Source organism: Silene latifolia, chromosome 6 (assembly GCF_048544455.1).
Source record: "Silene latifolia isolate original U9 population chromosome 6, ASM4854445v1, whole genome shotgun sequence".
Lineage (NCBI taxonomy): Eukaryota > Viridiplantae > Streptophyta > Magnoliopsida > Caryophyllales > Caryophyllaceae > Silene > Silene latifolia.
In genome coordinates, this window is record NC_133531.1 from 16,176,767 (window position 1) to 16,203,013 (window position 26,247).

Sequence of the window (26,247 nt, forward strand, 5' to 3'; positions counted from 1 at the left end):
AAAACAGTAACATTTCAACATACCATGTAAATTTACCGTACCCGCCGCGTAGTCCTCAACCGTTGATTACGATGACTACGCCGGAATCGCTTAGGCTTCTGCAGTCACCCTAATTCTTCAACCTAAGGTTCCAAAGCTATCTAACGACTCATAGTTTCCCCCAAGGGCTAGAAATGCTGATTGGTAATCATACAAGAATTCTCCCCATAAAGAAACGATTAGCCACTATTGGAGTGTTCACCTTGCTCTTTGAAGGAATGATAATACCATCCTTTACCATATTCCACAATTCCAGGCACAACTAACATACGAAATACTAAATCGCTAATGACTCCCCAAGAAGAAAATAACATCAAGTCATGTTCCATGCATTAAACCGTCGATACCAACTATGCAATCAGGTACGACAATATCAAAGTCAAAGAAAGCAAGGTGGGTCTCTATTGAGCTGCAATGTTTGGATGGCTAATATGGATCATATTCACTCCAATATGCAGCTCCTTGAAAGTAAATATAACCTATTCCCTCTATAAAATCATTGTTTAGAGAAAGCTATCCCTCGACAGATTTTGGTCCTCCACAAATCATCATTGAATAAATAGATTGCGAACGACACCTCCCTGGTACTTACAAGAAATTTTAAGACTATCACTGTCAGCGAAAGGATAAGGGCCGGGGAGGCACATATTTTTTAACAAAGGGGTTCCGAAGTTTCAACTTGTGACCAATCCCAGAAAAACCAACCCATTACAACTCCTTAGCAAGCTGTATAATTCTGAAGTTTTGAAGAGATGAGTAACTTTCCGTAATGTGAGAGCTCCACGTATTGTAACCTACTTCCTCTGAAACCAGGGTCATCAACAAAGCACCAGTCTACAGACGCACCTGAATCTAAGCAGAGTTTTGACGGACAGCCTTGGGAGAATATCCTGAGCTCACAGCTCCCCATCACCATACAATACTTAACTGCTCAACAAGACATTAAAATACAACGCAATACAAAAGTACTACAGAATAGATTAAGACAATTTACAATATTGGACAGTTCAACCAATATTCCACCATATACACATCTAATACTTTTGGTGTGTTGCATAGACAAAAGAAAGTTATTGAAGCAAGTAGTTCAAACAAACTGATGAATTAGGACAGCAGATCAGGTTTTGAATTGAACCACATGCTACAACAAACCTGAAGAAAATGTGCCATATAACTGGTTATTTATTGGTTAAATAGCCACAATGACTAGTTTGACGCGGACAGTTTGAGCTATGGACTTATGGGTACCAGTGTACCACTCTAAACAACCTTATCAACTGGCGTGCTACATTGCCACCTAATATAACAATACTGTCAATGAGGTGACCACTGGACACTAAGTAGACAATACAGTGACTAAACTGTTTACATCCAAAGGAAAAACATTGCTTACCAATTACCATAAGTTGTATACCCAACTCTTGTAACTCTCGCTTCATATTGATCTTTTCACCTTGTAAGGACAACGCACACTCAAATGAACAAACATCAGAAAACAAAAGCCCCTTGCGGACAAATCACTCATATAACAAGATGTGAAATTACTTCAAACCATCATTTGCAACTTAGAGTTGAAAAGAACAATCACATTTTATGGATTCCTAATTATTTCTCTGCTAGCATGTCAAAATGAGTACCAACAACGTCTCAAGTAACCAATTTGGATCACTTGTACCAATGATCAAAATTGATATATTCACGGCTAGTTGACTAACAGCCAAAACTCTCTTATTCATGGGAAGGACCTTAAATCACGGGCTCCGTATCCTTTAAACAACACCAAGCTCTCGGAATACGTTTCCAAGTTTAAATGAAAGCTCATAGATCTTTTGAACGGCTCCACTTGGCAACTACCTATATAATAAGCATTGTTCCCGCAAACAAAATAGCCACCATTAGTCTCACAATAGAACACCTGTTGACATTGTATATAGCACGAACTGAAGACTTGATAGCCATTCTCATTTGATTTTCCCGAAAACCATAAAGTCCATGGCCCCTTTTTGTTGTCCTGTTGTAGCACCCAGATGCTGGACGTTGCCACGGAAATACGGAAAACAGCTAATGATTCTCCGAGAAGAAACGGAAACGCAACTGTGTTTAGGTCCCAACTAAAAGGCAGTTCCAAAAAGGTGACATTTTCCTTATCAAAGTCAAAGGAAGCAAGATGAGTCAATCCATCTATTCGTTTATCATTATTTCCAAGCCAGTATGCTGCCCCACGAAAGAAAACAGCAGTTGATAGATAATAAAACAGCCCATACGTATTATTAGTGTTCAGATTACTGGTATTGAAAGTATTTCTGACAGTCCATTGTCGATTACTGAGAGTATAAACTGAAAAATACATTTTTTCATTCCCTTTACCCAGACTATTGTCCAATTCAAACGCAACCACTTTATAATCCTTACTACGAGGGGCACACCCAAGCAAATAGCAACTAAGGCCGTCGAACAAAAAGTGTCGACTGCGAAGTGGGCAAGTGGGAAGTAACAATGATTTGTGAATACAAGGGTTCCACAATCTTAATTCTTCCTTGTTATAAGTAGAACCAGATTTTTTCACTAAAAGCAACCCATTACAACTACCTATAAGACGGTAATTGTGCGAATTTATTCTAAATATGTGATCGATTTTCCGAAGAGTTTGAGCATCACGAACTGTCAACAAACATCCTTGATCTCCAAACTTTCCCATACCCTCGAGAGCTACCAATAATTTATTACTCGCATTATTTTCAGAATTGATTTGAGCTTGTATGTGAGCGAAATCAGGGTTATCAATAATAGAGCACCAAGATTTACATACGCACCTGAATTGAATTAGGGTTTTCGCCGGTAATGTTGACAAGATCTGAGCCCAAACTTCAGGTGGTAAGTAGTTGGATGACGTAGTGGGATTCTTACTTGTCTTCATTGTCTTTACAGAATTACAGCAATTAGTTTCGCAGTAAACGGCGACAGGATGAGGATGGGCGATTAGGGATTTAGGGATTTTAATTGTTCTCCCTTGTGACGGGTTACCATTTGGGACGGATATTTTGTGAGATAAAATGGTAACAAAATGGGTTAGTGGAGAAAGGGGACCACATAAATAGTGTTGCAGAGAGAGAAAAAGTGGGTATATTGTGAGGTAAAATGGTATCCGTCTTCAACTTGTGACGGATATGTCATGTCTTCAATGAGAATTTGTGTAGGGATTTTGGGTAACGGAAATGGTATTGCCTTTCAATTGATTTTAAACGCAGAAGAATACACTTATTTACTAGTTTTATACCCGCGCAGAAAATGCGCGGGTTACGCAGGTTACTTTTTAAAAATGCAAGCGACATATATATTTATATTATATAAGTATATAACTATACCGGCCGATTCTAGTTTTTATTTTTCACAATCAAAGAATAATAGTAGAATAGAGGAAATACTACGTTTATGAGGTGGCAATCATTGACACGACCCGACACGAAGTTAATTAGCAGGTTAGGGTTAAGATTTTTGACCATTTAAGTAATTGGGTTGACACGGACACGACATAAAATTTAAATGGGTCGGGTTAAGGTTGAACTCTTTTGACACGAATCCGACACGAATAACCTATTTATTTAAAAGTGTCATAATATATTTGGGTCGAGTCAATAATTCAAGCAAACAACTTAAAAATATGCATTTTCATTTATCATTTTTGGGATAATATGGCTATAAAGCTTAGTTTATTTTATTAGTTTATTGGGTTAAACGGATTAATTGGGTTAAAAATGACATGCTTAAAGATAAATGGGTTAAACAGATCGGGTTGGGTTATAGAAAAATTAAATGGGTTTGGTTAGGGTTGAAACAAATGACCCGTTTATGTAATTGGGTTGGGTTAGGGTTGGGATAGTGGTAACCCGTTTAAAGTTTACACGGACACGAACACAACACGACATAGCCTGTTTGCTAGGTCTACGTTTATCACTTAAGAAACTCATGGGTCATGGTTTGCATAATAGAGACCATAAATAGGGATCATATTTCGGTCCGTACCCATCTAACCACTCAAAATTGTCCATCAAACTCCATACAATGTAGGCTTTTATTTTTCCCCTGGTGTACCGTCAATCTGTCACTCTCTTAACCTCTTTCACTCTTTTTTTTTACGGACAATTCACGCGGTACCCTTGAACTTTGTCATTTTGCACGTGGTATCCAACTTTTTAAGTTTTTGCACATGATATCCTTGAGATTTGATTTTTAAGCACATCGTGTCTTATTTATCGTTCTTAACATTTTCAAATGAGCATAAATCATAGATCATAAATTGGAATTGACTAAATTTTTTTTCCAGATTGATTAACTTTTCGAGATCTATAAATTGATAAAACGAAAATGGTCATTTGGAAATTTAAGATGGGAGTTGTGGTTGATTTGAGATTTTCGTTAAAAAAAACCTTATAAAAAGTCAGTCGGCCGTTTTTTTTTTTTAAATCGTAGATTATGACGAGATAATTATTTTATAAAAAAAATCGGCCTATTCTGAATTCCGGTCTATGAGTTATGCGCAATTGAGTTTTTTTTTTAGTGACAAAAAGGGTATGTTGTGCATGAAAATTAAACATGGAGGATATTATGTACACAAACTTAAAAAGTTGGGTACCACGTGAAAAATGGCAAAATTCGAGGGTACCACGTGAATTTTCCGTTTTTTTTATAATAAAAAACCCTCTTTCATTCTTTCCCTCAATCTCCCTTTAAACTCATCTACAACTCCGCCGCCTACCTTCATACTTACCTCCATTCGACCAAAAAACATAACCAGCAATCCACCACAACCACACTCAATAAATCACCAGCACCTCCATATATTTATACAATTTTATCAATATTATTTAGATTAATGCTTGCATGCCTCATTTGATTGCTAATTACTGGCTAGATATTCAAGAGGAAGAGTATTTTCTTCCTTATTTTTCTATACAACTTCATCAATATGCAATTTCGTCAAATGTTATCTCAAATTTTTTCCCTTATTTTTGTAATATATATGTATTTTTTTTCCAAGTTTAATTTATGTGTAATTTTTTTTCAAGTTTAATTTTAGTATATACAAATTTTCGTTGATTTAAAAATCGATATTCAAAGCAATACGGTATTTTTATGAACACAATTTTTAGATCCACTCATTTTAATGATGGTTAAGATCTTTTTTATAGAATGTTCATAACAAATTCCTTTTGACTATAATTTTAACGGAATGCTCTAGAATCTACTCCACAGGATAGATCTCAACTTTAGATTAAAAAATTAATACCGTATTTATTAACATTTTTTTTTTTGAAAACTTCCTTATTCAAAAATATTACTTAGCTCTTGGATATTCCGAAAATTTATTATTATTTTGTCTGGTTTGTATTATAGTTGAAATCTCTCGAATCATGAGAAAATGACTATTTAGGAGAACTCAGCTTTTATACTATGTAGAACGTGGGGTAAGAATTTTTTTTTTTTTACTTTTTCAATCCCTAAAAATAAGGAGCCAATAAAAATTGCCTAAAGAACTCAACTTTTATACTATGTAGATTATAATGCGTTTATTTGAACCAAAAACATACAACTATTCAAGTACTAGAACATGGACTTACCGCCTTACCGGGATAGAGTAGGACGCCGAGAAGCTTAAAATGGTGCAAGAATTTTGCTAATTAACACGTTTATTAAAGTTTTATTTTGTCTAGTTATCCCATCCGGGGGTATTATTAAAACCCGACTTATATATGAAACAACATTGTTCAGATGAAAAAATATCAAGAAATTAGAAAAACTGTCTAGGTTTGAATAGTTAGAGACATGGGCAGATCTAGGGGTGTGTCCGGGTGGATAGGTGCCCACCATGAAATTTCGGGAAGTCTAGGTTTGAATAGTTAGAGACATGGGCAGATCTAGGGGTGTGTCCGGGTGGATAGGTGCCCACCATGAAATTTCGGGAATAAATATTTATGAAGATCAGTTATATGCATAAACCTATTGTGGCTCAGTTGGTAAAGCTTATAGTGTGTGAGGGTGTGACTTCGGGTTTGATTCCTGGTAGTTTGGTTAGTTATTTAACTTGCCAGTTATATTGACAATAAGTTAAAAATGCTTGGCTAAGGAGTCGAACCTTTGACCTCTTGTATAATATACTTACATTTAAACCATTAAGCCATTTGTATTTAGTCTTCATATTACTATTGGTATGTAATATACTATCTTTTAATAAGATGAATCAATCATCATTAATTCAAATGTACATTTATTTTAATCCAAAATAGAATAAAGAATATCATTTATTAGATTAAAAAAATTAGTCAAACTGATTATTTTTCCATTTTTACTCCATACTATTTTAGCTTTGGGAAAAAAACCCAAAATATAATTTTTATTTTTTTAAGATATACAATAACGTGTTGAATTATTTTTTTGTGCCCCCTTACACTAAATTCCTGCGTCCGCCCCTGGTTGGAGACCAATGTCAATTGTTAAACATGTTAATGATGATTGATTCGTCTTATTATGTTAGTCCCATCCATCTTATTCGTCTGATTGATCCATCTTATTATATTCGTCTTATAATAAATATATGCTAATAGATAGAGCTGTTCATGAAGGGGACGATCCATTAGGCCCGTCCCATCCGGCCCGTTATATTATCAAAAATTTACTAAGGTCCGACTCACGAACTCGCCCAAATCCCACGAACCAGCATGTCCATGGGCGAAAAAAATTATGTTAGTCTGGCCCGTCCCAAGGCCACATTTGACCACCACTACTCATAGGTAAAACATATAGCTTCTACGGAGTAATAAATTACGGAGTAAACAATAAGCTACTCAACTGAAACACAAAATTTTATTTAAGACGAATGTATCCGTCTTAACTTTAAGACAGGTAAAATAGTAAGGATAAGACATAAGTGAAATGGATGAAGAAAAACAAACACTTTTATCTTATATACTAAGTTAATAATACTTGGTCTATTTTAATATTAATACGGACTTTTCCGTCGTAAGAGAGATCGTGAGTAATACGTTACGTCAAAGAATCAGTGTTTAGGCCAAATTGCCAGCCCATCTATAAATACTATTAAAAGGCTATCCTAAAATGTTCAATTAAGTCCACGTAGACAATGCCACGTAGGATAAAAAAAGTCACGCAGACATTTGAAATCCACCTCAGCCCCATAACCCAAATGGCACATACACATTCATACCCAATTACCCCGTCTCTTATCATCACTGTTCCTACCGACAACGACAATCCCTCTTTTTCCGCTCATTTTGTTAACCGGCATTAATTTATTATTACATGGCATTAATTTAATTCATTTATCTATAAATTAATTTAGTTCACTTATCTATAATATTAAAAGAAATTATCTATATTCTTAAATGATTTTTGTATATTAAATATATTGTTTTCCCAAATTTATGTAAACGTTAGAAATTACATCAAAATTTTTGTGATAAAACATGTTAATATAATTTATAATTTATAATTAAAATTGAAATTTTTATAATAAAACATGTTAATAAATTAATTAAAACTTATTAATTAAAACTCTTCATATTACTTACCACCCACCATTTTTATTAACATTTTTTCCTATTTAATTCATTTTTTTTAATTAAACATGGAAATAAATTGATTAAAACTCTTCATAATACTTAACACCCACCGAATTAATTAAAATTTTTTCCTATTTAATCAATTTTTATAATATAATATGTTAATAAATTGATTAAAACTCTTTATATTACTTAACAGTTAATACCCATAATTTTCATTAACATTTTTTCTATTTAATTCACCTCTTGAGTTTCTCGGCAATAAATTATCTAATTAAATAATACCACAAAATAAATTAAAAATAAAATTAAAATATTGGATTTTATGGTTGTATAATGGCCATAAAACCTATAATAGTTTCTATCTATAAAATCTTATTAAAAGGCTAACAAAAAAATGTGACATTGCAAGTTTAATTGTGACGTGACAACTTTTAATATGACATGGTAAAAAAAAAAGTGATATGGATTACCAATTTAAGAAAATTAAAAAATATAAGGTAAAAAAAGTTAAAAAAAATATAAGGTATAAACACAAAAAAAAATAAAAAAAAAAAAATAAAAATTGTAAACCATTGATCTCTTCTCATAATTTTTTTTATTTATTTACCTTATTTATTTAACCATTATTTCCTTTATTTAATGAAATGACCTTTTAACTTTCCCTTCATCATTACTATATATACTCCGTATTTATGTACCATATTTTTTTATTTTTCTTTCATTCATAAAATTTTGAGAGAATTTGTAATAGAATTTTTCATATATATAACTATTATATTCACCCTAATTTTCAATTTTATTCAAAAAATAACACCTAAAGTATACATAGAAAAGTAAACTAATTGTTTCATTTTTTATTTTTCTTATGTTTTGCATTAATTTGTTATTATTTTTTGTGTTTGTATTAATATTGCAGGAGAATGAATTTCCAACTTTATTCAAAAAATTGGTAGGTAAGGTATAGCTAAAGAACTAAATTAATTATTTCGATTTTTATTTTTATTATGTTTTGAATTAATTAGAATCTTATTAGTTACTTTTTTGTATTTATATTAATATTGCAGGAGAATGAATTTTCAACTTTATTCAAAAAATTGGTAGGTAAACTATACAATGAGAACTAAATTAATTGTTTCACTTTTTATTTTTATTATGTTTTGAATTAATTAGAATTTTATTATTTTTTGTGTGTGTTTGTATTAATATTACAGGAGGATGACATACTCACATATCAATAACAATGCACGAGATTCGAAATAATGGCTATGGATCTTCTTTACAGATTTTTTTCTTGGTTTGGATGACTCTTTCATTTTTGTCAGTTTTTCATTTTTCTACAATGATGTATTAGAAATATCGAATGGTAGCAAAAATCTTTAATAAGTTGTTGACATGTTGTTGCATTATTGTCCTTCACTCTTTCCTACACTTTAGTCTCCTTTGTAACACACTTATGTTCTATTTTTACTTTATCAAACATGTCACAAATCAAATTGTTTAGCCAAATTATGATACACATGTCAATTTGATCTTATCATAGTGTTATAATATGCATAAATAGTAATTAGTTAGAAACCGATTCTTATTCTCCAATTCATTGTTTCATTTTCAATGTGTAATTAGTTTTGCTCATCTTATACTAATAATAATAATTCTTAAAGTTCACCTATAAAGTTTTGATCCTTACTTTACTCTCTTACTTTTTGTCCCATATCTAATCTTATATATACTACGGAGTATATTATTATAACACAAAATGTGATATTTTAAATATATGTAACCTTTCCTTGGAATTATTTGGAATAGTTGTTAAAGTTGCTCACATAAAAGTTCACGACCGTTCCATTGCAAGATAAACATAGGGCCAAGTACTTTAAAATGCACCAAAACGACATTAAAAACAGTATCTTCATTCAAGCAATAAAGAGGCAAAAGTCAATGTTTGTTGGTGAAAAAAACCATTCATATTCTATAATCTTTAAGCCGGTCAAAGCAATGGTTAAATAATAAAGAGACAATTGAAGAATCGCTAATTAAAGAGACAATTGAAGAACCATTAACTGAACATGTAATTGAAGAATCATTAGCAACTCAAACGAGAAAATTGAGAGTCATTGATTTTCTTTCTATAAAATCTCATCAAAATACCAATTTATATTGTCTTATTTGATACCAGGATGTCGAAACCAACATTACCCGTCCTTTGAAAACAAGGGACGACAATAGAGCGCAATTTCATGTTCTAATACTTCTATGGCGTCAAGATTGTCCATAAGACCAGAAGTACCCGAAAATTCAATTTGACGGATTGTATCCTCGCTCAAAACAACCAAGCTATTCACATTTTGGTTTGGGTACCATCCAGAATAAAAAATTTAGTGTATTAAACTTTCGTTTTAAAATACCGGTCCCTCAGTCGTGTTCATTTATTTACTTTTTTTAATTATTTGTGAGTGGTTTTTTAATTAAAATTAAACAAATGATTGAGAGGGGGGGACTACTCCATATAAGTTATTCACAAATTAAACACTTAAACACAATCAATTATAAACGATCCCGTGATTTACACGGGCTCCAAAACTAGTTACCCCATAACAAACCATATTTAACCCTCTTTATAAATACCAAAAAACACGGGCATGTTATTTCAAATGTTTTTATTAGCAAAATATAAATATACATGTTTAAGTTTATATCAAATTATATTTATGATTTTAGATTTGGTTAATAAATTTAATGTGGAGATTAAAAAAGTTTACATGGCGCATATAATTAAGATGAGATGATACTAAAAAAACAGTATATTTAAAACTTATTAAAACTTTGACGCAAATTGCGTAACAACATACACCAAATGATGAAGGGAATAATAAGTTTTATATCATAATAAACATTGAGTAATATATAAATTACACGGGACAGTATAATTAGATCATGTAATTTGGTAAAATATAGCTATGTAAGTATGTATGAATAACTAATTTTATGCTTTAACTTAACCCCTTGTAATCGTAATGTTACATTTACTTACTATATTGCATATTCATGCAGTTCGTCAAATTACGACGCTTTAATATTTTGTCGTGCTTACTTTATGAGCCTCCATATTACCATATAGGCATATATAAATAAATAAGAAGGTTGAACTCTTTTAATTGATGAGTTTCTATAAAAGCGTAAAATACCATGGTAAAAAAAATTGGCCCGGAATACACCGTTTATTAATTAGGTTGATAATATTATTAAAAAAAATTAATTAGGTCCAAACTCCGATCCCTGAATGCTTCAAAGCGACCCAAAATGGCCCGGAATAATAGATACTAAGTCATACTCCCTCCATTTAATTTTTATCACCCAATTTTAATATAATACCCCTCACATATAATAGAGAAATGAGGTGATAATTGTTGAATGGAGGGAGTATTAGTGTTATACTAGTTTTAAACCCGTGCAAAAAATGCACGGGTCGTAACTGTAGGCACTATTATTGGATACAAAAGCATGTAAATGAACGTGATTAAATGTGCAATGCGATGAAAATGTAAATAGTCCATAATTTGATATTCGACTTAATATAATTGAAATTACTAATTACTACGAAACGGAAAAAGAAATATGCTACAAATGTTATAGTACTAATGAAACTTTACAAATATTCAAAAATTTCTGTGTAAACTACGTTGGTTGTCGTATTAGATGTACGCTTGTTATTGTCGCAAATCAAAAGCTTCAGGCCTTGTTTGCTTGTAACCCTGGATATCGCGACATATAGCTGTCCATGACTGAAGACCGGTCTTGGCAGATAAATGCTCACTTGAGATAAGGACTGGCCTTGACTTTTGTTTATCGTCATCGCAAAACAAACAGCAATGGGAAATTGCCTTCTATTGAAGCGAACTGGAAATTTACTGGAATCTGAAGGCGTAAGTGTAATGCGGGCAATATGCACTTGATCACCTTTATGACTACCAGTTAAAACTGTACATCTAATTACGCGAGCCCCTAAATTTGTGACTATTAATCTGGTGCCATTGCATAAGCCACGTGATTGATCAATATTTCTAAGCAACATAACCATAGCACCTCTTTTCAATCTCAATTCATGGTTAGGGAGCCCAGGACATTTAATACTGTTCAAAAATTCTGTGGAGAAAAGGTCACGCTCACCTATAGTTGCATCATCTTTACTGACCTCATCAAAGCTTAAGTAAAGTCTCTCTGGCCCATCAATAAGTGATAACACATAATCATTTACATCTTCAACTATTTCATGAGTCGGTGCGAGTATTGCCCTTTCCTGAAGATAATCAGGGTCCCATAACCGATTTTGAAGAGCAGGATAAGTGATACCTACTATTGAGGCAATTGGATTTGTCACGTGTTGAATAAGTACATCGTCGGGGAACTCTATGTCAACTTCACCATCATTTGGACCCCCGGCCAACCCATCTCCAATTTCCAAAATCCACTCCGAGAATTTCCTTATCTCATCTACATTAGTTTCTGCACTTCCGACTTCTAAGCGCATATTTCTAGTCAATTTAAGCACCTGAAATTTATGACACGTCTTTAAAAATAAAAAGAAGGTAAAATGTTAATGAATAGAGTTTTAATACCCATTTGTTATAAAGTTTTGAACATACCTTACATGAACTCCACAAATATGATGAACAAAGAGACGCATGCACAATGTCAGCTCTGCTACCTTTTTGAACAACTGGTAGTGTTTGCCGAAAATCGCCACCAAAAACTACCACTTTACCGCCAAATGGTAGTGTTGCATTACGCGCATCTACAACACGCATCACGTCTTTTAAACTTTTATCAACGGCCTCGAAGCTATGTTTATGAGTCATCGGCGCTTCATCCCATATAATGAGCTTCGCTCTGATCAACAGTTCTGCTAAATCACTACCAGGTTTAATTCTGGGGCAAGTGGAGTTCTCGGTCACGTTTAACGGAATGCCAAGTCTCGAGTGCGCTGTTCTACCACCAGGTATCAACGTTGCTGCAATTCCGCTAGATGCAACGGGCAAAACAATTTCACCTTGACTTCTCAAGGCAGCACACAAAGTTCGCCATATGAATGTTTTACCAGTCCCCCCATAGCCATACACAAAGAACATCCCTCCTTGATTAGATGCAACAGCTTCCATAATTTGATTATAGACTGACCTCTGCTCATCAGTCATTGAAGAGAGTTGAGAAGCGTGTTCTGCCTGCAACGATTCTCTGTCATAAGACAACTCATCCATGACCAGCGTGTTCCCGTGATGTGACGTCGATGTATCCGGTAGGGGCATTCCTTCAAATCTTTCTAAGCTACTCCCATTTAACTGGAGTGATTCTTCGATGTCGATCAAAGCATAATTTTTCAATTCCTCCTCGGTTAGTTCTAAACCTGTAATGATTTTTGTAGTGTCATCATAACGTATTATTAAGTATTATGTTATATTTTTGATATACATACGTAAAAATTATAATAACTAACATCATGTGCTACGAATATAAATTAAATGAATAATAGATAAATCGTCAGATTTAACGATACCTGGGTTATGAAAAATACTGCGTTGCCTGCGAAGGATATCATCTGATAGAAGAGGCCATGTTTGCTCCCAGACTCTGATTGGCATGGCCAACGTCCCACTTAACAATAAAGTCGCAAAAAGATTTCTAAGATAAAATCCGGACCCCCATTCGCTTGCTTGATTTATCGCATCAATGTACTCTCTGTCGTCACCGATTAAGCCAAAAGCATAACACGCTTCTCTATATGTGGGATAGGGAACGTCGTTCACCGTTCTTATGTCCTCATAGCTTTTAGGCCCCTTTACATGGTTCAACATCATTCTCATATAATATAATTCACCGCAAGTCGGTGGCACATGTTGCAACCTGCCTATCTTAAAATTTCTTTCTCGAAGGCACCACTCTCTCTTGCCTTTATGCCACACAAATTTAGTCGGAAATTGACAGTACAATAGTTCTTTAGCTATCTGCAACTCTTCCTTGTCACTACTATTAATCTTCATCCAAGATAGAAACTTTGACACTCCCATTGATGATTTACCTACGACCTCGTCAATAGGATCTTCATCATTAAAAAAGACGCTTTGTTCGCCAGGAAGGTGAAACTGTAGCCTTTCGACGCCGGGAGTCCTATGATGAATGTCAAATGCGAATATTCTCCATGTAGCCTCACATGCTGAAAGGTACCTACAATCGTAGAACCGTTTAATTTCATCTACCTGTGAAGGATCTTCCTCATTGCGGCGTCTATAAGAAGACTGCATTGTCACTCGATCAGATCCTTTATTTATGTACTTGAAAAGATATTTGATTGCTTGCGACTGGTTACACCACTCCACATTGATATGTGCACGATACTTCAACAGTAATTGTGGATTATATGGAACAACAAATCCATTGCCAAGTTCCACGTCGTCCTTAACTATTGTTGGTCCGTCTTTACTTCTCTTATATACAGGATAACCGTCTTTGTCGACAGTTGTTCTTTCGATACACTTTTTGGGAAAAAATTTTGAGCATTTAGACCCAACCATGCATGGTGATTGCAGTCTTGCAGTCCCACAGGGGCCGTGCATCATGTGTGTAGCAACGATAGCATGTAGCACAGGATTTGAAACGGGATCAGGGATCTCCGCAGAAATGATTTTATCGATATCTGCAGCCTCGGGAAACTTGTCTTCTCGATGTAGGAACAATAGGATATGAGCATGGGGAAGACCACGCTTCTGAAATTCAATTGTATAGACCGCTGTGATAGAATTACGTAAATAATTTAGAATATATAATACGCCATAATAGAATATGTAAAAAAATATTAAACACGAAAGGTGAGTTAGTGCGCACTGCTCTAACCCTACCAAATATCTGACGCTCTTTGAAATCAATCATCAACTCATCAAGCTTAATCTTGAACACACGACACAAAATATCTGGACGATCCTCGGGATTCAGACCCCTCTTACTAACAAACCGGGTGATTTCTGGCCACTTGGGATTACACGTAAAAGTGATAAATAGATCAGGATAACCGAACCACCTACAAATGGTCATTGTATCAAGGTAATTCACTCTCATGTAAGACCCACCTCCCACGAAAGAAGGGGGAACAATTAAACGACTGCCGGCGGAAGATGGCTCAACGTCCCCTTGTTCAACAGCTCGTGAAAGAGTATTGTAATTTTCCACGCGAAGTAGATCCTGCTTGAAGCGCACAAACAATAGTCTATGAGCTTCAACCGTTGTATATCCATCAACTAAGAACTGCTGAAAGAGTCTACGGGCTAATAACAATATTGGGTACTCCATAGACAATGGTCTATCCTGTATACGGAATGCAAACCACTCTCTGAGTGTTAATTTGTCACGCGGATTGTCAGATTGGCTAATCCCAAGAGATTCTTCACCGTGAAGAATTCCCAATCGATAACCGTCTTCCCCACATGGAAATAATAACGGATATTGTAGGGCCATGTATGACGGGTGTAGCTCAGATATACGTTGTAACCTCCCGCATGACTTTTGAACAATAATATCTCGTTTATCCATGTTTGGACCTAAATCACCCTCGATCAACGCTGCTACCTCTGAAGCCGTTGGGCAATTATATGTTCTCCCGTCTGTGTCTCTTCTAGAGATGAGTCTGATACTCACCTCAACGTCTTCATTCGAAGACAATCTATCCCTAGCCATCCTAAAGTTCTTTGCAACGGGATTTTTCTCATCAACCATCTTTTGCAACGATTCTATCAGTTCATCGTCAAATCTATTCGGAGTATTTTGGCTGCATTGACAATGAAGTAATAATAAGGTAATTTGTTTTTTAATTCCCTAAAATAAATAGTAAACAATCGTTATTTTCAATTATGCGTTAAATTGAGATTCTAACATATTTGAATCGTATATCCAATACCTGAGTGCAGTTTTCCGATTCTCAACTTCTTCTTCAGTGTCATATATGTATAACTGACAAAATTTAGGCATTGTTCCAGCTGACGGCAACAAACTTCCTATTCGGTGGATGTTTTGGCCTCCCATCCTGAATGTGTATGGACCTCGACCTTGATTGACGGAGTGATCAATCTTGCCACCCATGGATGTGAAGGAAAACATTGCGTTATAAGCTCGAATATTCTCGATAAAATGATTACTTAAGCGATGTTGTTTACTTAATAAACACTTTAGGAGTTGAGGCGGTTCTTTTAAACGCGGCAGCACAACTTTGCCATCAGAGCAACACAATGAGAATTTAGGGCATCTAGTACCCCTTCTCTTCTCCTTTCTTTCTTGATACCACATTTGTGCTCCACATTTCCTGCACTCGTATTCCGGGTCTCCAATATCCCAGTATCCTTCAAGAGCTGATTTATAAATGTCACCGTAATATGAAAACGTTAAATAGAATTTCATATAACTATTTAAATTAATTTTTAATACACCGATATGTCATTAAACAAAATAACCTTCGTTGATCAGATGGGACGATTGATTTGGTCGGCCTCGGGAACATTCTCCATTTGACCGAAATGAGCTTATTTCACGTCGACCGAGTAATTCTTGATATTGAAGACTTGAATTATCAAAATCATCATAAGTTTCACCGAATTCTGAACATAATTCTCTTACTAATCGCTCGACGGCATCTGATTCACCAATGTTACCTATGTTGTTACGTTATAAACAACGGATTACGATTCAAAACACACACCAACTAAAACTAATATGCATATCTGAATACTTATTATAATATAAATATATTATAATTTTTTTTTCAAATAAAATACGCAATAACTATTATTTTTAATATCAAATCTTTTATAGTACGTATTAAAATTATATATATTTGCTAATAAGGTTAAGTAAACTTACCTTGATCGATCAACTGAGAAGAATGAATTTCTTCATTGTGGCGTGCTTGCTCAGTTTGTGGTATCGAAGGATTAAAATCATCATAAGATTCACCAAATGTGTCACATAAATCTCTTACTAATCGCTGAAGGACATCTGGTGGAGTATCGTTACCTATGTAGTCATGATATAAACACGATTTAGGGTTTAGTTTGTATTGTCAGAATGATAAATATTTTATTTGTAATCACGGTCTTTTACGAACCTGTTGTGTTAAAGGTTGTCGTAGGAACAACATGAACGTTGGCAGGTGATGACACTCGTCTTACTTGTCGTCTTGTTCCACCTAATATAAAATAAGATGGAACATATTGGACAATATTAGTTTTTCTTTGTATAAAATAATAGATAATATATACTCGTATTATCTCACGCGATATAAAAAGAAATATAATAAACTATATATTACGATTTTTTATTTTTTAAAAAAAAGGATATGCCGGGTTTGTGCCTTGATTCTGTTAGTCGCCGTTCGAACGACTATGCGGGGGTCTGTCTTGGGCCTTTATTAGGTCATTTTTTAAAGGTATATAATTAGCAATATATTACGATTTTTGACCAAATTATAACCAAACTAGTTTTGTGGCCCGTGAATTTCACGGGATATTTTGTTTTTAGTGTGATATTTTTAGTGTTTCTAGAAATTGAAACTTTATAAAATATCAAATCACATAGTAAGATTACCTCATGAATAATTCATGATAGATCGTGTACTAAAAATACGGGCATTGACATGTTAACATAAAGATCAAAGTCGATAAATTAAAGAGTGCTATTTTTTCAAAGGTAAAATGATGAAAAATATCAACAAATACCAAAATAAAAAATACAGTTGAAAAAAAGACTAAAAAACTATTACTCATTCACGTTGATGTCGTCAATATTACACTTAGTTTTTAATAAATAGTTCTTTACGCAATCCTAATATTTTACTTCTCCATATAGTCTTCTTTCTCCAATGAATCGTCCCTATAAAAAAAGCAGTAATTAGTGCGAATTAACCAACAAAACAGTGGAATTTGTTTTATACAATATTATCGTTATTAACTTAAACTTCCTCTTAAATAGAGAAAGAAAGAGGGAATAAGAATAAAGTCTTAGAGATGTAAGTATGTTAACCTTTGAATAGGTCAACACCACAAATCTTGGTAGACCGTAAATGAGAACAAAACAAATACATACGATGAAGTTGAAAAATGTGATCAAAACTTCATACCAATGGAACTTGCACTAAAAAGGAAATAAATTAGTTAATAATCTAAAACCTTAATACATTTACCTTAATTGGAATAGAATCATAGGAAGATTAGTGAGACATTTAGTTCTACTAACAACAGAGATGAGAAAAATTTTGGTTTATAAATTTTACCTTCCAACAAAAATATATAAACAATTGAGGATGCGTTATGACTTTTGAGCATCATTTTCATTATTATCAAAATTAATATAAGTATAAATATGAATCAAGTTTCATGACTTTTGAGTTTTGAGCATCCTTTTTTTCATTATTATGAAATTTAATATAAACACTAGTTTTGGAGCCCGTGAAAATCACGGGATCGTTAATAATTTATTGTTTTAATCAGCTTAAAGATTATGGACTATGAATGTTTGTCTTCAACAAATATTTAGGCGTTATTTTAAGTTTTCTTTATTGATTGAATGAATTAGAGTGTTTAGACCGACAAAATATAATCTCAAAGGTGTTTAAGGTAGACAAGTATAGATATTGTATAACACAAGAGATGATAATCGTAGACAAAAATATGGCAATGTGTATAGGTAGTATAAATGAGGAGGGAAGCCAAAAATTCATCATTTAAGAAAAAAGTTAGATGTTAAATTAGTAGAATGTATTAATTATTAATAGGTATAAAGATGAGAGGAAACTAAAAAGTTTATTACATTTACATTCTTTTGTCACATTAAAATTTATCATTTTAGGTACCATTTAATTAAACTGTATAGATTTATTTATAGATGAATGATTGAAATCAATGTCATGTAACTATAAATTGATATTCCACGTCACATTAAAATTTCCATTAAAAAGTTGCTTAAGTTAACTGTTGTTTTTTTTTTTTTTTTTTTTTGTCACGAGGGAACCCGCAGCCGCTACCTTCGGTGCGCACTGGGTAAACCCTCGGGTGTACGTGATAGCCTGCAAACCACGTATACCAGGTAAGCCACCCGAGGGTGACAGGCTCGAAGTCTATTAGGCATGGACTCGGGCCAAGAATGCTCCACAAGATTTTGCTCTTGGGGAGGCTTGAACCTGGGTCTCCTGGGAATTTCTCCCAAGTTTTAACCACTAGACTCCACTCTTGCGGGCGTAACAGTTGTTTTGATATGTGAGTATGTATCATCCTCCCGCAATTTGAAAACACAAAAATAATAAAAAATAAGATTCTAATTAATTCAATATACAATAAAGAAAAAAAGTAAAAAAATATTCTAGTTATCTATGTAAACTTTACATACCAATTTTTGGAATAAAATGGAAATTTTGATTGTTATATAATGGTGAGGGGAAAGCAAAAAGATCATCATTAAATAAAAGTAATAAAGTTAAATAAATAGGGTAAATTGATGACTAAAGTTATTAGAGGGAGATAAAAAGTTTGAATCAGTTTTTTTTTATTTATTTTGTATGTTTGAGACTTTATATTTTTTAATTTTTTTTACTAATAAGCATGTGACACATGATAATAATAAAAAAAATGATTTTTTTATGACACATGGCTTAGTGAGATGACTTAGTGAAATATTTAGTCTTGCCTTTTTATAATATTGTACTTTACATACCAATTTTTTGAATAACATGGAAATTATGATTATTGTTATATAATGGTGAGGGGAAAACAAAAAGATCATCATTAAGAACATAATAAAGTTAAATAAATAGGGTAAATTGATAACCAAAGTTATGGGAGGGAGATAAAAGGTTTGTATCAATTTTTTTTTTATTTTTTTTTTTGTGTTTGCAATTTATATTTTTTAATTTTTTTAAAAAATTTATGAATGAGGTGAAATATAAGGTTTTGTTTGTCATGTTTAACTCAAATCTAGTAAGAAAAGAAACTATACATAAATGAAAATTAAAGGGTTAAACAAATTTTAAAAAATGGAAAAATAAAACAATAGGCGAAAGTAGTAACTTACAACAAAACAATAAAGCGTTCACATCAAAGAAGATGATGACATTGAATCCTATAAAATACAACAAATAAAGAGGTTAGACTTAATTTACTAATAGAAATGTTAAAAAAACCATAAAAAAAAAAAAATCAATATCAAGATATACACAAAAGATATGTAATTTCACTTAAAGAGATGAAGTGTGTGTGTCTATATATATATATATATATATATATATATATATATATATATATATATATATATATATATATATATATATAATTGCTATAACATTTATTAAGAATAAGAATTCAAGAGTAAGATGAAAGATTGAAATTAGGTTACGAACTTACAATGAATGGGATAAGAGGAAAAACAAAAGTGGGGTAAATGCATAATAAAACATCTTGAATGTATTATTATTATTATTATTAGAACTTAATTAGACATGAAATATTATAGCATATTAGGAAGTTTTTTAGAGTTGTCACATGACAATTAAATACTACTCAAGTTAGTCTTTTAATGGTATTTTATAGATGATTTAGCTAGTTATTTAACTATATTGTATAGATAGAATTATATTTCAACGCGGACATCGGCAATCCAAAGGCATTTTGGCAAAAAAATTGGGGAAGATGATATTTTGAAAATTGTATATGTAGTTGATTCATATGTGGGTGGAGTAAAAGAACAGGGATTACTAATCCGATTTTGGTTTTTTTTTTCTAAAGAAGGAAAAAAAGAGTGGATTAAAAAATAATGTATTGCTGGGTGGCTTTTAGTCGATGTCTACGTGACATTTATAATCCTAGGTGGCTTTTAATCTATGTCTACGTGACATTTAATAGGTGTTTCAAGTAGACTTTTAATAAAATTTTATAGATTAGAGTGACACGCGAATTAAGATGTGGTATTGTAAATGCATACGTGGCTTTTCCTTATCCTACGTGGCATTGTCTGTGTGGCCTTTTGAGGCTAGCATTTTAATAAGATTTTATAGATAAATAAGGAGTAAGGAGAAATGGAATGTATAAGATTTGTTTGATTACTAATAATTTTTTTTTTTTTTTTTTTACAAAATAACTTTATACAAGAGTGATTTAAGATATTATAGTATGTAATTAAATATGACATATAGATTATGATAGATAGTTTAGCTTGCCTTTTAATTGGATTTATAGATTATAAATTTTTTATTTAGATTATAGAGTTATAGATTTTTCTAAGTATTATGAAGTCTAATATAGACATAAATATGGTGTAAGGAGAAATGGAATGTGAAAGGTTTATTATTATTATTATTATTATTATTTTTTTACAATCTACTTTGCATGAGAATGGTTTAGAAATTATCTTCCGAAATTAAAATATGACATGCAGAATAGTAATGGTAAATAGTATCGGTTGCTTTTTAATTATCTTATGGAATTAAAGTTAAATAAATAGGTAGATTAATAACCAAATTTATGAGAGGAAAATAAAGAGTTTATATTAGTTTTTTAGTGATTGCAACTACAGATTTTTTTAATTTTTTTGGTACTTATAAGCATGTGACAATTTTAGAGATAATTAACTTTTTAATACATAGTTTTACCTTTTTATAATATTGTATAAAAATAAATAATTAAGTAATTAATATAGATGAATTAGTACTAACCTCTATAAAAATGCCATGTGAATTAAAATTAAATGTTTTAAGTAGCCTTTTTAATTATATTGTATAGATAGATTTTACCTCAGTTTCGTGCCTTTTGTATTTCTTCCCTCTTCAGATTACCCACGTGATACTTTGTCTTATCTACATTCACATACATTTCACGATGCTTTAAAATTCATATAAAAAAAATGACCAAAAGGTAAAACATCAACATGGCAAAAACTTCACAAACGAATCAACATTGTCACATGTAAATCATTGAGATTAAACCAAATGGAAAACATGAATTTAAATATAAATCAAAGGATTTATAAAACTAATAACATAACAAATTAAAATATACTTTATTGGACATAACAACAACAATACTCAATAATAATACTCAATATACTCTCTATAATCAAATAAATAAATTAAACTATAAAATATAATCTACAACTTAGAAACTCATGGGCAAATGAGCAATAGATTTTAAATAAATATTGTGAATAGAAACTATCATAGGTATTATAGGTTTTATAGCCATCACACAACCATAGACTCTCATATTTTAATTTTATTTTTAATTTATTTTGTGGTATTATTAAATTAGATAATTGATTGCTGAGCAACTCAAGAGGTGAATTAAATAGGGAAAAATGTTAATGAAAATTATGGGTATTAAGTAGTATAAAGAAATCTAATCAATTTATTAACATATTATATTACAAAAATTAATTAGATAGGAAGAAATTTTAATTAATTTGGTGGTTGTTAAGTATTATGAAGAGTTTTAATCAATTTATTATAATGTTTAATTAAAAAATTAATTAAATAGGAAAAAGTGTTAATAAAAATGGTGGGTGCATGTTAAGTAATATGAAAAGTTTTAATTTATTAACATGTTTTATTACCAAAATTTCAATTAAAATGTCAATTTTAATTATAAATTATGACATTTATTAACATGTTTTTATTACAAAAGTTCAATTAAAATGTCAATATTGATTATAAATTATGAAATTTTGATGTAAATTTGTAAGGGTTACATAAATTAAATTAATTTGTAGAAAAATGAATTAAATTTATAAAATAAGACAATTACGTGGCAATGAGTTTTGATGCTCACATTTACGTAGCATTTACGTGGCATTTTTGGATCCTACGTGGCTTTGTCTACGTGGCGTTTATTAATCATTTTAGGGTAGCCTTTTAATTATATTTTATAGATATGAATTTGTATTTTGATGAGATTTTATAGAAAGAAAATCAATGACTCTCAATTTTTTCATTTGAGTTGCTAATGATTCTTCAATTGCCTGTTTTATTAATGGTTCTTCAATTGCCTCTTTAATTAGTTATTCTTCAATTGTCTCTTTATTATTTGACCATTTCTTTGACCGGTTTAAAGATTATAGAATATGAATGGTTTTCTTCACCAATAAATATTGCAACTTGCCCCTTTATTGCTTGAATGAAGATATTGTTTTTATTGTCGTTTTGGTGCATTTTAAAGTATTTGGCCCTATATTTATCTTGCAAAGAAACGGTCATGAACTTTTATGTGAGCAACTTTAACAACTATTCCGAATAATTCCAAGGAAAGGTTACACATATTTAAAATATCACATTTTGTGTTATAATAATATACTCCGTAGTATATATATAAAATTAGATTTGGGACAAAAAGTAAGAGAGTAAAGTAAGGATCAAAACTGGTGAACTCTAATAATTATTATTAGTAGTATAAGATGAGCAAAACTAATTACACATTTATCGGAATCACGCAATAAATAGAGATTTATGAATATACGATTCTAAACATAGCTTCCTCATATTCGATCATTCATAAAAAATTATAATCAAAACAATAGTATTATACTTCATATGAAATATTAGCCTTTCTTAATTCAGGAGAAAATAAAATATAAATAAATCATTCAAAAAAAATATTTATCCAAAAAATATTGTGAGTTAAAGAATAGTATGTTTGATGGAAAACAAAAAATGATTTAAAGGCTTAAAAGCATTGAAATTGAAACAATGAATTGGAGAATAAGAATTAATTTCTAATTAATTACTATTTATGCATATTATAACACTATGATAAGATCAAATTGACATATGTACATCATACTTTAACAATTTGGCTAAGCAATTTGATTTGTAACCTGTTTGATAAAATAAAAATAGAATATAAGTGTTACAAAGGAGACTAAAGTGTAGGAAAGAGTGAAGGACAATAATGTAACAACATGTCAACAGCTTATTAAAGATTTTTGTTACCATTCGATATTTCAAATACACCATTGTAGAAAAAAGAAAACCGACAAAAATGAAAGAGTCATCCAAACCAAGAAAAAAAATCTGTAAATAAGATCCATAGCCATTATTTCGAATCTCGTGCATTGTTATTGATATGTGAGTATGTCATCCTCCTATAATATTAATACAAACACAAAAAAAAAATAGCTAATAAAATTCTAATTAATTCAAAACATAATAAAAATAAAAAGTGAAACAATTAATTTAGTTCTCATTGTATAGTTTACCTACCAATTTTTTGAATAAATTTGAAGATTCATTCTCCTGCAATATTAATATAAACACAAAAAAATAACTAATAAGATTCTAATTAGTTCATAACATAATAAAAATAAAAAGCGAAATAATTAATTTAGTTCTTTAGTTATACCTTACCTACCAATTTTTTGAATAAAGTTGAAAATTCATTCTCCTGCAATATTAATACGAACACAAAAAATAATAACAAATTAATACAAAACATAAGAAAAATAAAAAACGAAACAATTAGTTTACTTTTCTATGTATACTTTAGGTGCTATTTTTTCGAATAAAATTGAAAATTAGGGTGAATATAATAGTTATATATATGAAAAATTCTATTACAAATTCTCTCAAAATTTTATGAATGAAAGAAAAATAAAAAATATGGTACATAAATACAGAATATATATAGTAATGATGAAAAAAAAAAGGTCATTTCATTAAATAAAGGAAATAATGGTTAAATAAATAAGGTAAATAAATAACAACAATTATGAGAGGAGATCAATGGTTTACAATTTTTTCTTTCTTTTTTGTGTTTATACCTTATATTTTTTTAAATTTTTTTACCTTAAATTTTGTAATTTTATTTAATTGGTAATCCATATCACTTTTTTTTTACCATGTCACATTAAAAGTTGTCACGTAACAATTAAACTTGCCATGTCACATTTATTTTGTTAGCATTTTTAATAAGATTTTATAGATAGAAACGATTATAGGTATTATAGGTTTTATAACCCTTATACAACCATAAATTCCAATATTTTAATTTTATTTTTAATTTATTTTGTGGTATTATTGAATTACATAATTTATTGCCGAGAAACTCAATAGGTGAATTAAATAGGAAAAAATTTAATGAAAATTATGGGTGTTAACTATTAAGTAATATAAAGAGTTTTAATCAATTTATTAAGATATTATATTATAAAAATTAATTAAATAGGAAAAACTTTTAATTAATTTGGTGGTATTAAGTATTATGAAGAGTTTTAATCAATTTATTACCATGTTTAATTAAAAAAATGAATTAAATAGGAAAAAAAGTTAATAAAAATGGTTGGTGTTAAGTAATATGAAGAGTTTTAATTAATTTATTAACATGTTTTTTTACAAAAATTTCAATTTCAATTTCAATTATAAATTATAAATTTTATTAACATGTTTTATAAAAAAAAATTCAATTAAAATGTCAATATTAATTATAAATTATGAAATTTTGATGTAAATTTCTAAGGGTTACATAAATTTTGGAAAACAATACTAAATTAATTTATAGATAATATCTTTTAATATTATAGATAAGTGAATTAAATTAATTTATAGATAAATGAATTAAATTAATGCCATGTAATAGTAAATTAATGTCTGTTGACGAAATGAGCGGAAAAAGGGGAATTGTCGTTGTCGGTAGGAACAGTGATGATAAGAGACGGGGTAATTAGGTATGAATGTGTGTGTGGAATTTGGGTTATGCGGTTGATGTGAGCTTCAAATGTCTGCGTGGCTTTTTTTATCCTATGTGGCATTGTCTACGTGGACTTAAGTGGTCATTTTAGGGTAGCCTTTTAATAATATTTTATAGATTATAATTAGCAATATAATTAGCAATATATGAATTGGGCCGTCAATGTTTTTTATTTGTGTTGGGCCGGTGTACTAACATGTCCAATTGGGCCGCCTTGTACATGCCGTCCCTATTACACAAACCACACAAACCACACAAACCCTATAATATAAATACCCTCTCCCTATTACACAAACCCTATTTTTCCTCCAACATTCACGCCGTCCCTCACTCACCTCTCTATCTCACTACACTCCGTCTAACTCGTCCCCTTTTATCTCTCTATACTATATTTCCTGCGAAATTCATTCAATTAAAATCATATTTTATCAAATTATACACTATATTTCCACCGTTTCATCATCATTTATCAAAATTTGAAAGATATATCATAAGTGTTCATAATTTTCGAGTTTTATATGGTCTTTGACATCGTCATACTGTTGTTTGTGGGTTTATATTCGCTGATCTTTGGTACGGTTTGATTTACGGTATTTTTCTTCTCTATTTTTTTGTTGGTTTGTTCATATTTGTGAATCATGTTTTCATAGATCTGTTTTAAATATGAATAATTTATGTTTTTTGTGATTTTTTTCTTAGCAACAATTTAAATTCCTTATATTTGATGAATGAGTTGTATTTGTAATTAAAGCAAGCAAAAAATTTCTGGGTATTTCTTGATTTTTAAATCCACATTAATTTGCATGTTGTTTTTTTTCTCTATTTTCGTCATAAAGGGTCTATCTTTTTCGGTTTTGTGGATGAATTTTCTGGGA

General features: G+C 31.1%; 2 protein-coding genes across 2 annotated transcripts; both read right to left on the reverse strand.

Moving 5' to 3' along the window:
- Positions 1-757: 757 nt before the first annotated feature.
- On the reverse strand, positions 758-2,956 carry LOC141587585 (F-box/kelch-repeat protein At3g23880-like). The gene is made up of 2 exons (XM_074409061.1): positions 1,981-2,956; positions 758-966 (listed from the first exon to the last, which is right to left on the reverse strand). Exons 1-2 carry the CDS (start codon positions 2,954-2,956, stop codon positions 758-760), a joined length of 1,185 nt encoding a protein of 394 aa, XP_074265162.1.
- Positions 2,957-11,265: 8,309 nt separating this feature from the next.
- LOC141587586 (uncharacterized) lies at positions 11,266-16,058 on the reverse strand. Its single transcript, XM_074409062.1, has 7 exons — positions 15,616-16,058; positions 14,492-15,432; positions 13,648-14,400; positions 13,171-13,455; positions 12,263-13,020; positions 11,974-12,168; positions 11,266-11,835 (listed from the first exon to the last, which is right to left on the reverse strand). The coding sequence occupies exons 1-7, from the start codon at positions 16,056-16,058 to the stop codon at positions 11,266-11,268; spliced, it is 3,945 nt and encodes a 1,314-aa protein (XP_074265163.1).
- Positions 16,059-26,247: the final 10,189 nt, after the last annotated feature.

Bases quoted from the DNA above. Each gene is read 5' to 3' on its own strand.
- LOC141587585 (XM_074409061.1), bottom strand. From the start codon at position 2,956: ATGAAGACAAGTAAGAATCCCACTACGTCATCCAACTACTTACCACCT. The intron at 967-1,980 runs GTTCGTGCTATA...CTTGTTGAGCAG, and splicing joins GAATGGCTATCAAGTCTTCA to TTAAGTATTGTATGGTGATG.
- LOC141587586 (XM_074409062.1), bottom strand. From the start codon at position 16,058: ATGAAATTCTATTTAACGTTTTCATATTACGGTGACATTTATAAATCA. The intron at 13,456-13,647 runs TTAATAGTAGTG...TGTTGAACCATG, and splicing joins GTTTCTATCTTGGATGAAGA to TAAAGGGGCCTAAAAGCTAT. The intron at 11,836-11,973 runs GTAGGTATCACT...GATGGGCCAGAG, and splicing joins CAAATCCAATTGCCTCAATA to AGACTTTACTTAAGCTTTGA.